The 11,223-nt window shown below is 40.6% G+C and overlaps 1 protein-coding gene across 9 annotated transcripts in view; it reads left to right on the top strand.

Moving 5' to 3' along the window:
- Positions 1-5,712: 5,712 nt before the first annotated feature.
- Positions 5,713-11,223, top strand: part of LOC124065945 (girdin-like) — a 61,902-nt gene continuing 56,391 nt past the window's right edge. For 5 of the 9 annotated variants that reach the window (XR_006844515.1, XR_006844514.1, XM_046401892.1 and 2 more), the window contains exons 1-2: positions 5,741-6,486; positions 6,606-6,706. Coding sequence is in view for 5 of the 9 variants with exons in the window: in XM_046401892.1 (XP_046257848.1) it covers positions 6,424-6,486; positions 6,606-6,706 (164 nt within the window). In the remaining 4 variants the exon portion in view is untranslated. Of the gene's footprint in view, positions 6,487-6,605; positions 6,707-11,223 lie in introns of all 9 variants that reach the window. The other 4 variants (XR_006844517.1, XR_006844516.1, XM_046401894.1 and 1 more) reach the window with 2 other exon arrangements.

The following is an 11,223-nucleotide window of genomic DNA, read 5'->3' as shown; positions in this document are numbered from 1 at the left end:
TATAGCGGACACAACAAATGCCTTTTAACTAGTTTCCAATAAGAAGTCAGAATTGCTGAGTGTTTCTGTATGTTCTTCATGTTGTCAAAAGACTCTTGTCTTCAAGCCAACTTCTAAAAACTTAAAAGTGCTGAGGTGAAAAAAAAGACTTTAGGTGCTTTAAAAAGCAGTTAATCCATCTGTTGGTACATCACTTAGTAAATTGGTGACCTTGCTTGCTGATCACACAGTCAGTCCAGAAGTTAGCTTAGCTTACCCGCCAGACAGCCTTCCAGTCAGTCATTCAGCCAAGTCGCTAACAGTGGGGTTGCTGCAGTTGTTATGGCAACAGATGAGAGTTAACAGCATCTCCAACACTCTCTGGATTACTTTCATGCATACACGCACACACACACACACACAAACACATGCACACACTCCAGCTAATTGCAGGGAGGAATGGCAGGATTTCACACAAGCTCACACACAATGAAAAACTCAAGCACGCATTCCCATTATACCGAAAGGTTTCTACTAGTATCATCTTGTTTCCATGGCATTGAGATCTCATTATTCAAGCAGAGCCGTGGACTATTAGTGCGTAATGGACCAGTCTGTGTTTGGCGATAGACCACAGGGATCATAAACAGCTCAGTGGAGGATTCTGTGTTGCTTTGTCTTGATGAGACTTTACTATTCAGAGGATCTTCACATGTGAATGTTCAGCGACTGTCACTGAAATCAATTGGATGTCTGTCAGTCTATACATCCGTACATTTTAAACCATTGTCTCCTCATCTTACAGAGATCTCTTTGACCCTTGGATGTATTTTTACTATGCTGTGTAAATAGGTGGCATCAGTGTAATTTTGTTGGTGAGTACATGATGGTGATGAGAGGGGATATTCACACTGGCCAAATTTGCGAATCAGTGCAACCGATACAAAATGCAGTACAATAAATGAAGTGATAGCCACATGAAGTGATCCAGACAAGCAAAACACTGGCACTCAAAAATTTCTGCCCATCATAAATACAAAAGGCTATTTATCTATGAATGGCACAGTTTTGTTTGTTTGGATTCCTGCAACTACTGTGCCCCAAATCCATTTTAAGTTTTGTATGTATGAAGTGATACAAATGCAAACAGATGTTTAGTTCCGTGATGTTATCTTCTATGCCTAGATTATTTAGGAATGATGTCAAAGGGAAAATCAGCTTTTGTCTGTCCCTGTGTGTGTGTGTATGTACCTCATTCACTTCAGGACTCAAGAGGTTTAAATGCTTCTGACAGGGTTTTCCACGGGGGTGCTAACTGAGGTCCCTCTGGGTTTTTAGCAGTCAGACACAGCTATATTTTTAGAAGCAAACTAACTGTTTCTACAGCTTTTTGTTTGACATTTTCTTGCAGAATTGCAATGTTTTGAATTGAATTGTACACTCACAATGAAATTTCCTGCATTTACCCTTTCGTGTGGTTGAAAAACGTGTCTCCCGTCTGTCGCTGAAATACCAGTGATTGGGTCTACCCTCCTTGAACTAATGTTGTTATACATAAAGTTTAGGGAGTCACCATTCAGGCAGCTCGCAGGAACTTGAATTTGTGAAGCATGATTAACTTTGGCATAAGTGTGGCCGTTTGATTACGCTACATGATGAGGTTCCATGTAATGAGGTTCCACTCTCGCAGAACAGATTAGACTACACTTGTAGGTAATGGAACATCCTATTGCTTGGGCAGTTCTACATACAAATACGTTAAAGTTTAATTTCTTGCATGACAATTTTTTGGGACCGAAACTTTTTATTCTACAGTAATTAACTCAGACTGTAATGAATATATTTTTATAATGGTAGATCAAAAAATATTTATTCAGATGCTATAATGTGTCTGCTATGGTACATCAGGTATTATGTTTCCAGGTTAGTTTTGTGCCACACACATAGTGTTCAATGAAAGGTTAGTTTTGTCAGTACAAAGCTACGTGTACGTTCTCTTATCTTACAATAAAAAATAAAATCCATGAAACATATGGAGGAACTGACCTTTGTTTAATTACAACTCTGACCCCTCCATTCCTAAATATTGGCTCACTGCAGTGTTGTTGAGCTAAAAAGCCTCTCAGGAGCAGACTGATTTAAAGCCTTGAGGCCTGGACTGCAAAGACCTGATTACTTTTTGGTCTGAAGCCTTGAATCAGACCACCTCAGGCCTCCTGAGACCAAAACAAACCAGAAAACATGATGTGCAATATGTTCAAACCCCTAAAAAGGATATTTAGAGCTGGTAAAATATGATTGATGAATGAGTCTTCATCAGCATGCAAGTAGTTAAAGTCTTTACAATTTCAAGCTTGACAGCAGCTGAGTTTAAGATGGAAGAAAAGAGAAATTCTTTGCTCTCATGATGATATAACTACATCGCTTGGTTTCTTAGAAAACATTTATTTAATTTTCCTGAGTAAAGGGATGCGTTCCTTATAACAGCTCTGCAGGAAGCGAAAGGCTGGGATGCACACATCTTTACTGACCTGTAATGTTATGCAATTAGTCTTTCACTCAGGCCACAGGGGTCTCGATCATTCAACCTGGAGATTTGAATGTTAGGCATTGATTTCCTTTAACAGCACTACAGGATGGAGACAAACAGAGACAGAGGGGATGATCAGAGTGACCTCCACTGCGAAGATAGAGGTCAGATCTTCAAACTATTTTGTCAGTCAGGATAGGCAGGAGTAGTGTAATGATCTATGTAAGTTATGTTTTGGTTTGTTTTGCTGGTGTTGTTTTGTTGTTTTTCGGTGCTGTTGCCTCCAGGTTATTGTTACATGACCACGTGACCATCACGGGTCCTTTTCCAATATTCATGGTCCCCAAAGGATGAATCCTATTGTTAGTAATTCTGCCTCTGGTCAACAGGAATTCATTGCGTGTGCTTTTACTCAGAATATGTTGTTTGGTTTGTGCATGTGGACTATTTTATGAACACAAGGACTCATCATCAATAAAAACTTCTACCTACCTGTAGTATTAGTCATTTACTTTATTAGGTGCAGTCAGTACAGGAAATGGGACTTGAGCAAAGAGGAAATGGTAACTGCTCAAACAGTTCTGTCCAGCTTTAGTCAGCCCACCGTGCATTCGAGCCCGCATGAGATCAGCGCAGCTCCAAATCAACATATTTGTGGTGACTTGTAAATTCCAATGAAATAACTAACAGGAAGCTGCAGTCATCTAATGAAGACAGAAAGAGAATTTTATCTGAGAGAGGAGCTTCAAGGTCACGCGGCAGTTCGAAGAGAGAATTTCTTTTTCCTGTGGTGGATTTCACAGCAGTGCTGATTCATGGTCGGTGGATTCTTTCTTGCCTGGGTCAGACTGATGCCAGCAAGAGGAAACATTTCCATGTGTACACTGGTTCTGTAGAGTTTGAGCCAAAGGAGGCGGTCGGGTGGGTTTTCACTGGGTACTTTTGCCTGCTTTCATAGTTGAGTGTGTATGCGAGGAATGCTGCTGCGGTACAATAACTGAGTCATTTGGTTGGAGGTGGATGCTGCTTTGTGACAAATCTTGTTAAAAGCATCATGAATAATAGATGATGATGAAACAGGCAGGAGCTCCCTGTTCAGTCCGAGGCTAATGAATCCCAGACTAATGCAAATAAATGCTAACAATCACGAACACACCAAGCTATACAAAATATCCATCTAATCCTCCACAGCAATTGAGCAGAACATAATTGTGTTCAGGCTGCTGTGTGGCTAAGCAAAGACTACACAACCCACCAAGGGTTTTCATTATGTGCGTCAGAGTTTAATTGTCTGCTGGGGTGATGGGTTAGGAGAGATGTGTGTGGGTTGCCTCAAAAAAAAAAAAAAGGTTTATATTGGATTTGAGTAGATTCTGAAGCAAATCTCTTATGCATGAATAAGCTTAAATAAACGAAATAAAATTAATTTGCTGTGGGGAGCAATGACCCCTGAGCAACGCAGTCCTACATGAACCCACATGAGAGATTTTCTGTTTTTTTATGGTTTTATCTATTCTCTTCTCAGTGGTTTAAAATGGGTGGGATTCAGGTGGAAAAAGTGACATCATGCTTATGCTTCCCTACCAATGCAGACTGATCCACATTTGAATCAAAATGATTGTTTACGTTGTTCGACCACTGTCACTTAAATCTGGAAAAACCCCAACCATACGTCCTTTGGTTGGGGTTTTTGCTTTGATTGTTGCACATTTAGAAATTAATACCTCATATTACAGTGGGTATATATACATTTTAGAAGAAGTAAACAATGAAAAGTTTAATTCATGAAACACAAAAACAAAGAAACCTTGTAATGACTTACGCAACATTTGGGTTTGAAGTCTCCAAAAGACATTTTTGCAACACAAAAGGTCATGTCAGATCTTACCCAAAAGCATATTTAATGAAGATGTAGACTTCAGTGTAAGTGAAATCAAATAGATAAAATAACATATTTGGTAGTTTTTGGTAGATTGTTTTGTCATATGCTGGACTTTCAAGAAGCTGAACCTCATGCTGTAACCTCCTGACACGCACCCACTGAGTTAACATCCCACCAGTCAAACATGTTTTCCCAGAAAACAAGAAACAACAGGTCTAGTCAGGATCTCATAGCATATAGCCTCGAGCTCAGGCACCAAGCAGAGCGACCGTTATTTCAAATGCAAATGAGAACCTCTGTTTGTCCAACAGAGCTGCTGCTGTTGAAATGTGCTTATTAAAAGTCTGATAGAAACATACAATAATCCATTCACCCATCCAACGACACCAGGTCTCAGTTTCCCAAATCAGAGATTGTCTTATAATTAACTATTTGACTGCACAGCCTCTGTTGTCCATTCACACCCACTGAGCCATTCATCATTGTTGATTAGGTGTCTCCTACCTTTCAGTGAATGTGAGTCTGGACTTATCATTCAATCATTACCTCGCTTCAAAATTAAATAGCTGCATATATCACAGTAACTGACCTTCATTCAGCAAGAGCTTATTACTTACTAAAGCCTGATGATTTATTTATCTATTTTTGTAGTTTTAAATCCTTGCAAATACATTTAAATTACTTTTATTTGAATGGTATATCTCTGGTATATTGGCATAAAACATAACACAGTCACTTTATTTGTGACAACAAGGACTGCAAATTATTATTTTAATATTTATAAAAATCTGCCAGATATTTAAAAAATACTTTCTTTATAGGTTTTTCATCTATATATATATATATATATATATATATATATATATATATACGGATAATGCCGACAGAGTAATAATTTACTGTACCTTTACATTAGCCTCTTTGTACATTACCCACCAGGTGTCAGCAGCTTACTTGCCTTGCTGCTCTAATGTGCTGCATGCTGTAAATGCAGACAAAAGGTATGCATGAATCCCCAATATTTCTACTTAGAGTAATAAACAAATAATGGAAGTTATTATTAAATTATTATTGTGACACAGTCAATCACAACACCACAACTGCAGCTAAACCTAACCCATCCCAGTTACTTCTGCATCACTCCTTACAGTTATTTGCTTCTTTAAAACACGACTCTAATTTTAACGTATTAAATGACTAAATGTTTTCCAAAGAATCACTACTTAGATAAAGGCCTAAAAAGAAATCCAAATAGAAAAGGATGCTTTTGATCCATGCCCTATTTTTTTTGTAAGAGCACAGGAGGCGGAGGGAGATGCACAGGAGAGACAGGGAGGGAGGCGGTACTAAGTGTCCTCCAGTCATCCTCCCAACTCCGTCTGCTCATTAGTTCGCTGTATTTGAACGGAGGCAGACAGGGCGAAAGACAAGTAACCGGTTAGGAATGACTTAACATTAATATGAGGTGCAAACGTATGATTTTGAAGCCAGGATCTTAAACCTCTGGATTTTTCTGCACATGTGGATTTTGTCTTTATTCAGCTGTGTCGGAGGAATATTTCTCTTAAACGTTCTGTGATCTGTCTTTTTTCTTTGCCATTAACGGTTGTAAGCCGCTAGCATAAAAGCATACGTTACCTGGTACAGGTCTCATGTAGTCTGTCTTTAGTCGCTAACGTTAGCTAATCCAGCGGACCTTATTTAGAGAATACCATTAGCTAAAGGATTTTCTTCTTTTTTTTTAACGAAGAATGTGATTGCCCGTCCTTGCCTAAAGGTAGCCAAGCCCAGTTATTGCCATCTGAAACAGCTGGGTCGTGTCGACAAGATTGTGGATTAACGTTTTCCCCCCCTCTGCACGAACATCTCCAAGAAACCCCGGACGTCTTTCAGTGGCCGTTAGCCAAAATGAGTGTCGACTTAATTGAATCAACTACATGAGTGGAGCCTAAACAAACATATCTTTGTTCCGAGGAGTGCAGTTTTTCCCCCATATCTGCTGAAATAAACGGCGCCAGTGGCCCTGGAAAATATGGAAAGTGAGGTTTTCGCCCCTTTGCTGGAGCAGTTTATGCTCACGCCTCTGGTCTGCTGGGTAAGCACTCTGATTAACCATTCAAATGTGTTTTACGCTCACTAATTAAAAACCTCTGGTCCTTTTTAGTGTTTATTGATTGTCTTAACACCCATTTGCATTGTCCCATTTATTTTCAGGTCAAAACGGTCGGACAGCCGACGGTGACCGATGGCAACAAATTATCGGAATATATTGAATTAGTGGATGGGATTTACCTGAACGAGATAATGCTTGAGATGTAAGTAACTTGAATCAAATTCACAAAGTGTACGCATCCCACAACCTTAGTGTAATATGACTGGCCAAATGAGGGCATGCAGACCCTTGATTAGTACCTCAAACGCACCATGTTGATATATGTGTATAGGTACATCTCAAAATTATAATAGAGAAGAGACTTTGAGGTAAGATAAGTAGATATATATATATATATATATATATAGTTTTCCCCGTCTTCTGTCCACCACTTGAAATTGTCTGCTGGAGTCAAAGTAGGCTAAGCACAAAGGAACCTTGTATTGGGGCCAATGATAGGTAACACTGTCAAAAATCTTTGCAGTCAGTTATTGTCAGGATCCCCTTGGAGCAAGCAGCTCCACTACTTCCAGTTGCTCTTGTTTTTTCAGTCACCCTAGACTGTCATCTGCAGCAGACTGGAAGACACCCCGCCCCTGGAAGCTCATGTGTTCACGTTTCCTGCTGTGCTCTAGATTAAACTAGAAATGGTAGCCTTAAGCGGAGCAACACTGAACGCAATGCAGAGTCCCTATGCAGCTTACACAGCAGTGCAGATCCTTCATTAATGTTGCAGGCCAGCACAGACATACATTTGTTTGTTTTTATTAAATTAAAAAGGAAGTAGATGCTTTGGCAGATCTCTTGATGGTGAGAGACGACGGATGCTGGAGAAGATGAGACATTAGATGTCCAAACTGTTCATCTTTCCAGTCACTTGTGAACATATAGCATGACAGAAGACAGCTTCCCATTCCTTTGTCTGGCTTAAGGCTGCTGCTTCCCACTTGCAGGGCAATTTTTCATATTTTCCGCTAATGCCACACTCCACACTGTCAGCATTTACCCCTCCCGTTTGCCTGTCAAAGGAGCATTCAACTAAGCCTGCTCCCAGTGGAATTGATTTTTACCTCACCGAAGATTATCATGTGTTGCAGTTTCATTGGACAACCTCTTGTGTCACGTCGCTTCAGTAGCTTTCATATTCCAAGGTTAAATCAACAGAATTGTCTGGGTAAGAGGACGCTTGTGTTTTGCACAGGTCTCTGTTATTTCTATAATGTACAGAGTATACCTCAGTGTGAATTGTTTTTAGAGGGGTCAAGCTTTAGCTGTTTTACACGAGGAGCTGATTAACCACAAGTGGGCATTTCCAGTCCCTGAGTGGTGTCATCGTCCTCCTGCTCTGTCCTCGACCTCCTGCTGCTAAGCTGCATCCGTCCACTGAGCCCAGTCTCAGCTACCTCCTCCACCTCTCTTTCCCATGCTTGTTTTCCTCCCCCAGGCTGCTTCTTCACCCTCAGAGGATTCCCACAAAACAGAAAGGTGTTAAGGGAGGCCTCTGTAGGTTTCATTGTACAAGGGCGTCTTTCCTCTTCCACACAAGGGTGAATGAGTTTTTCTGTATTTTTAGAGCATTCTCCCCTTTGGGACATTGTATAGTGGGAAACAGCTGGAAGAGATGAGGGGGGAGGGCTGAACGACTGAATGAGAAAGACGATTAAATGGTTAAAACCGTTAAACATGACAGTGGAGATGTGCAAATAAATGGCAGAGTGGTGACAAGCAAAAGACAAATTAAAGTCCCAATTTGCTGAGCCACATGGCAACTCCTCAGCTCTACATGTTAAGACTGACCATGTACTCAGTAGGATTTTTGTCTGCAAATAAAGGGAATGAACTGGATGAAAAATTTCTGGAGCTGTTTGAGTTCTCCTGTAGGGAACAGCCAGCGTAAAGCTTAAATGAACTGTGACTGGCTTAGTGATCGCCTGACAGGATGTCGGGGATTGCTAGTCACAGTCAGCTCTGTGTGTGTATATATATATATATATGTGTGTGTGTGTGTGTGTGTGTGTGTGTGTGTGTTTCTGCAGGGCTTCTGTGTCTGCGTGGGAGTATGTATATCTATGGGTTGTTTTTTTTTTTTTTGTACATTTTGTTTTTGACTGAGGCAGCTGTTGGTAGTCGTCTTGCCCAGCCACCCTCCCACACAGAGGGCCTACAGTATCCTCAGATGTTATGTTGGTGAGACTGCTCTTTGTCGGCCTTTCTCCATTTTACAAACCCTATGTGTGCTCACCCCCTGTAGGCTGCTAAAATAATAACAAAAATAGACTGTGTCATAAGCCAAAATGTATGTTAAAGCTCATGCAGCTACTGCAGGGAATTTTGGATGACGGTGCCCATCAAAGACTTAATACGAGTTCATTCAATATTAAAAGACGAAAACTAGTTTAAATGCCGTGTAACATGCAAAGTTTGTTCACATTTGGAGCTGTGTTGACTGGAAGAATTACCTTGGGATTTAGTAATACCTTGTTCTCTCCCTTTGTTCCTCTGTTACACTCGTAATGTCATTAAAAATAGCTTAGAGACCACAGGTGAGTTTTTCAACTTCGAGATATAATTAACGGGCATTGTATTTGTACCAATTCTTTGGCTCCCACAAACACACTCTCACGTATGCGCGCCCCGATTAGTCAGCGTGCAGTGATGGTTTAGGGAATTTACTTAAAATATGTTCTCTTTCTCTCTCCTAATCCCATGTTCAACAATACTGCAGCTGAAGAAACTTTTTGGCTTTTAGCTTTATTGGCTGGTGACTGCAGCTGTTGTAGTCTAAGCTGCAATGTTGCTTGTGGATGTATTGCCTTAGTGCAGATATGGGAGACAGGCTGGCAGCGGTTGTCAGTGGGACCACATGGGAGAGCATAGAGGGAGAGAAGACGAGAGACCCCAGGATTATCTAACGGTTTGCCGACACCCAGATGGCACCATGTCCCCTCCTCCCTACCCTCTTATGACTGACATTACCGAGCCAATTAGATTGCCTCCTCGGTCCTGTCAAACCAATTAGTTTTCCCGCTCAGCAAGAGGGGGCCAATTAAATTTTTGTCAGTGTGACAAGTGTCCGGTTGAATTCTGTGTTTCCCTGCCAATCCTGTAGACCCGTGCTGGCTCGTTGGCCTGTTCGGTGAACCGGTCAGTCTGTCCTCTATGGGCTATCGGGACAGAGTTATGTGCGTGAGCAGACGCTTGCAAGAGTAAATTTAAAAAAAGATTTCATGTATCTCACTTTTTCTGTAACATTTGTCATGTTTACCGGCACAATGATTTGCTCAAGCTATTTTGAACAGTTTCTTATGCTGCATATTTGTGACCAAGCTTTAACCCTGAAAATTAGTTGGCAAAAGTGTTTGTTTGCTAGTTTTGATGAAGAAAGTGCTTTGTACATCTTGATCTGTGTGAATAACTGCACACATGGGAATGTGTATAAATGATGCAGAGGTTACCGTCACCTTCTATTGTTTGATCTGTGTATTTTTTCTGCCAATAACAGGCAGACAAGGTTGCTTGCCAGTAGTTGTCTGGCAAGCACCATGAAGAAGTAAACCAGTGAGTCAGTAAATAAGTATCCATTAATACAGAATGCAGATTTGAAAACTGTTTTTCTTGCAGGATGGCGTCCTCTTTACGCCTGTCATCTCTTCCTTTCTTGACACGGTTGGCTTTTCAACCCATCACACATGCATAAACACAATCAGAACTTGACCAGTGAGCGTTGTAGAGGAGTCTTGGTATGGGACAACACTGTGTGTCGGTTTAAGTCCTGAACCCAGTTGGTCTTTTGTTGTAGTTATACCTTTGCTGTTGGTCTTCACTTATACTAATGTATGGAGGCTACATTATTTTCATGCTCTGATTTTTATGGCTTTATGGCTGTTGCTCTCGTAGAATATTTTGAAGTTGGACAACCATCTGACAGTGTTTCATTATTACAGACAAAATCTAGAAATGGCCACATACAAAGAAAAAAATTGGTCAACATCCCTCCAGTCTCCAGTGTCAATCCTACATTCATCTTATTAAACAGTTTTTGAATTGTTTAGAACTCCTGACTGTTTGAAAAGATTGGATCATATTGAGAAAGAATTGAAGACATTTTTGATGTAATCAAACATAAGACATGGTTGATCTCAATGACTAAATTTGTGAAATTTCTTTGATTTGCCAGTTTGAATAAAATGGTTAGAAAACCAAGATATTCACACTTAAGTGACCACTGAGTCAAGAGTTTAATGGGCATTGAATATCTCCTGAACATTCTGCTGGCTTTCTCCCTTCTTACCTTTTGGCATTTCATTGTCTAAGCAATTAATATATTACGTTAGAAAATAATCGACCAGTTCAGCAGTAAGGCGATTTAATGTTAGTTGCAGCACCAGACTGCTCTCTGACTCCATCAACTCATTTGTCTCTCTTTTCATTTCTTGTCATCCCTCTTTTTCATCATGCCTCAACACCTTCTACTGGAGCTCTTGCTCTTTCCCTCCACCTATCCTACTTTCTGCTGGGGTCTTTTTCATCATCTCTGTGTCTCCTTTTCTGTCCATGCCACACCTCTCCCGTTCTCTGTCTCCCCTCTGTGTTATTTGACCAGCTCATTGAAGCCTTTGTTAGCTTTCTCTATGGCTTGTTACAGCAGACATGTTTGGGATTCCAGCTGGACTAGAGAAA

The sequence above is a fragment of the Scatophagus argus genome, chromosome 10, assembly GCF_020382885.2.
Source record: "Scatophagus argus isolate fScaArg1 chromosome 10, fScaArg1.pri, whole genome shotgun sequence".
Lineage (NCBI taxonomy): Eukaryota > Metazoa > Chordata > Actinopteri > Scatophagidae > Scatophagus > Scatophagus argus.
This window is presented reverse-complemented; position numbering and strand designations above follow the sequence as displayed.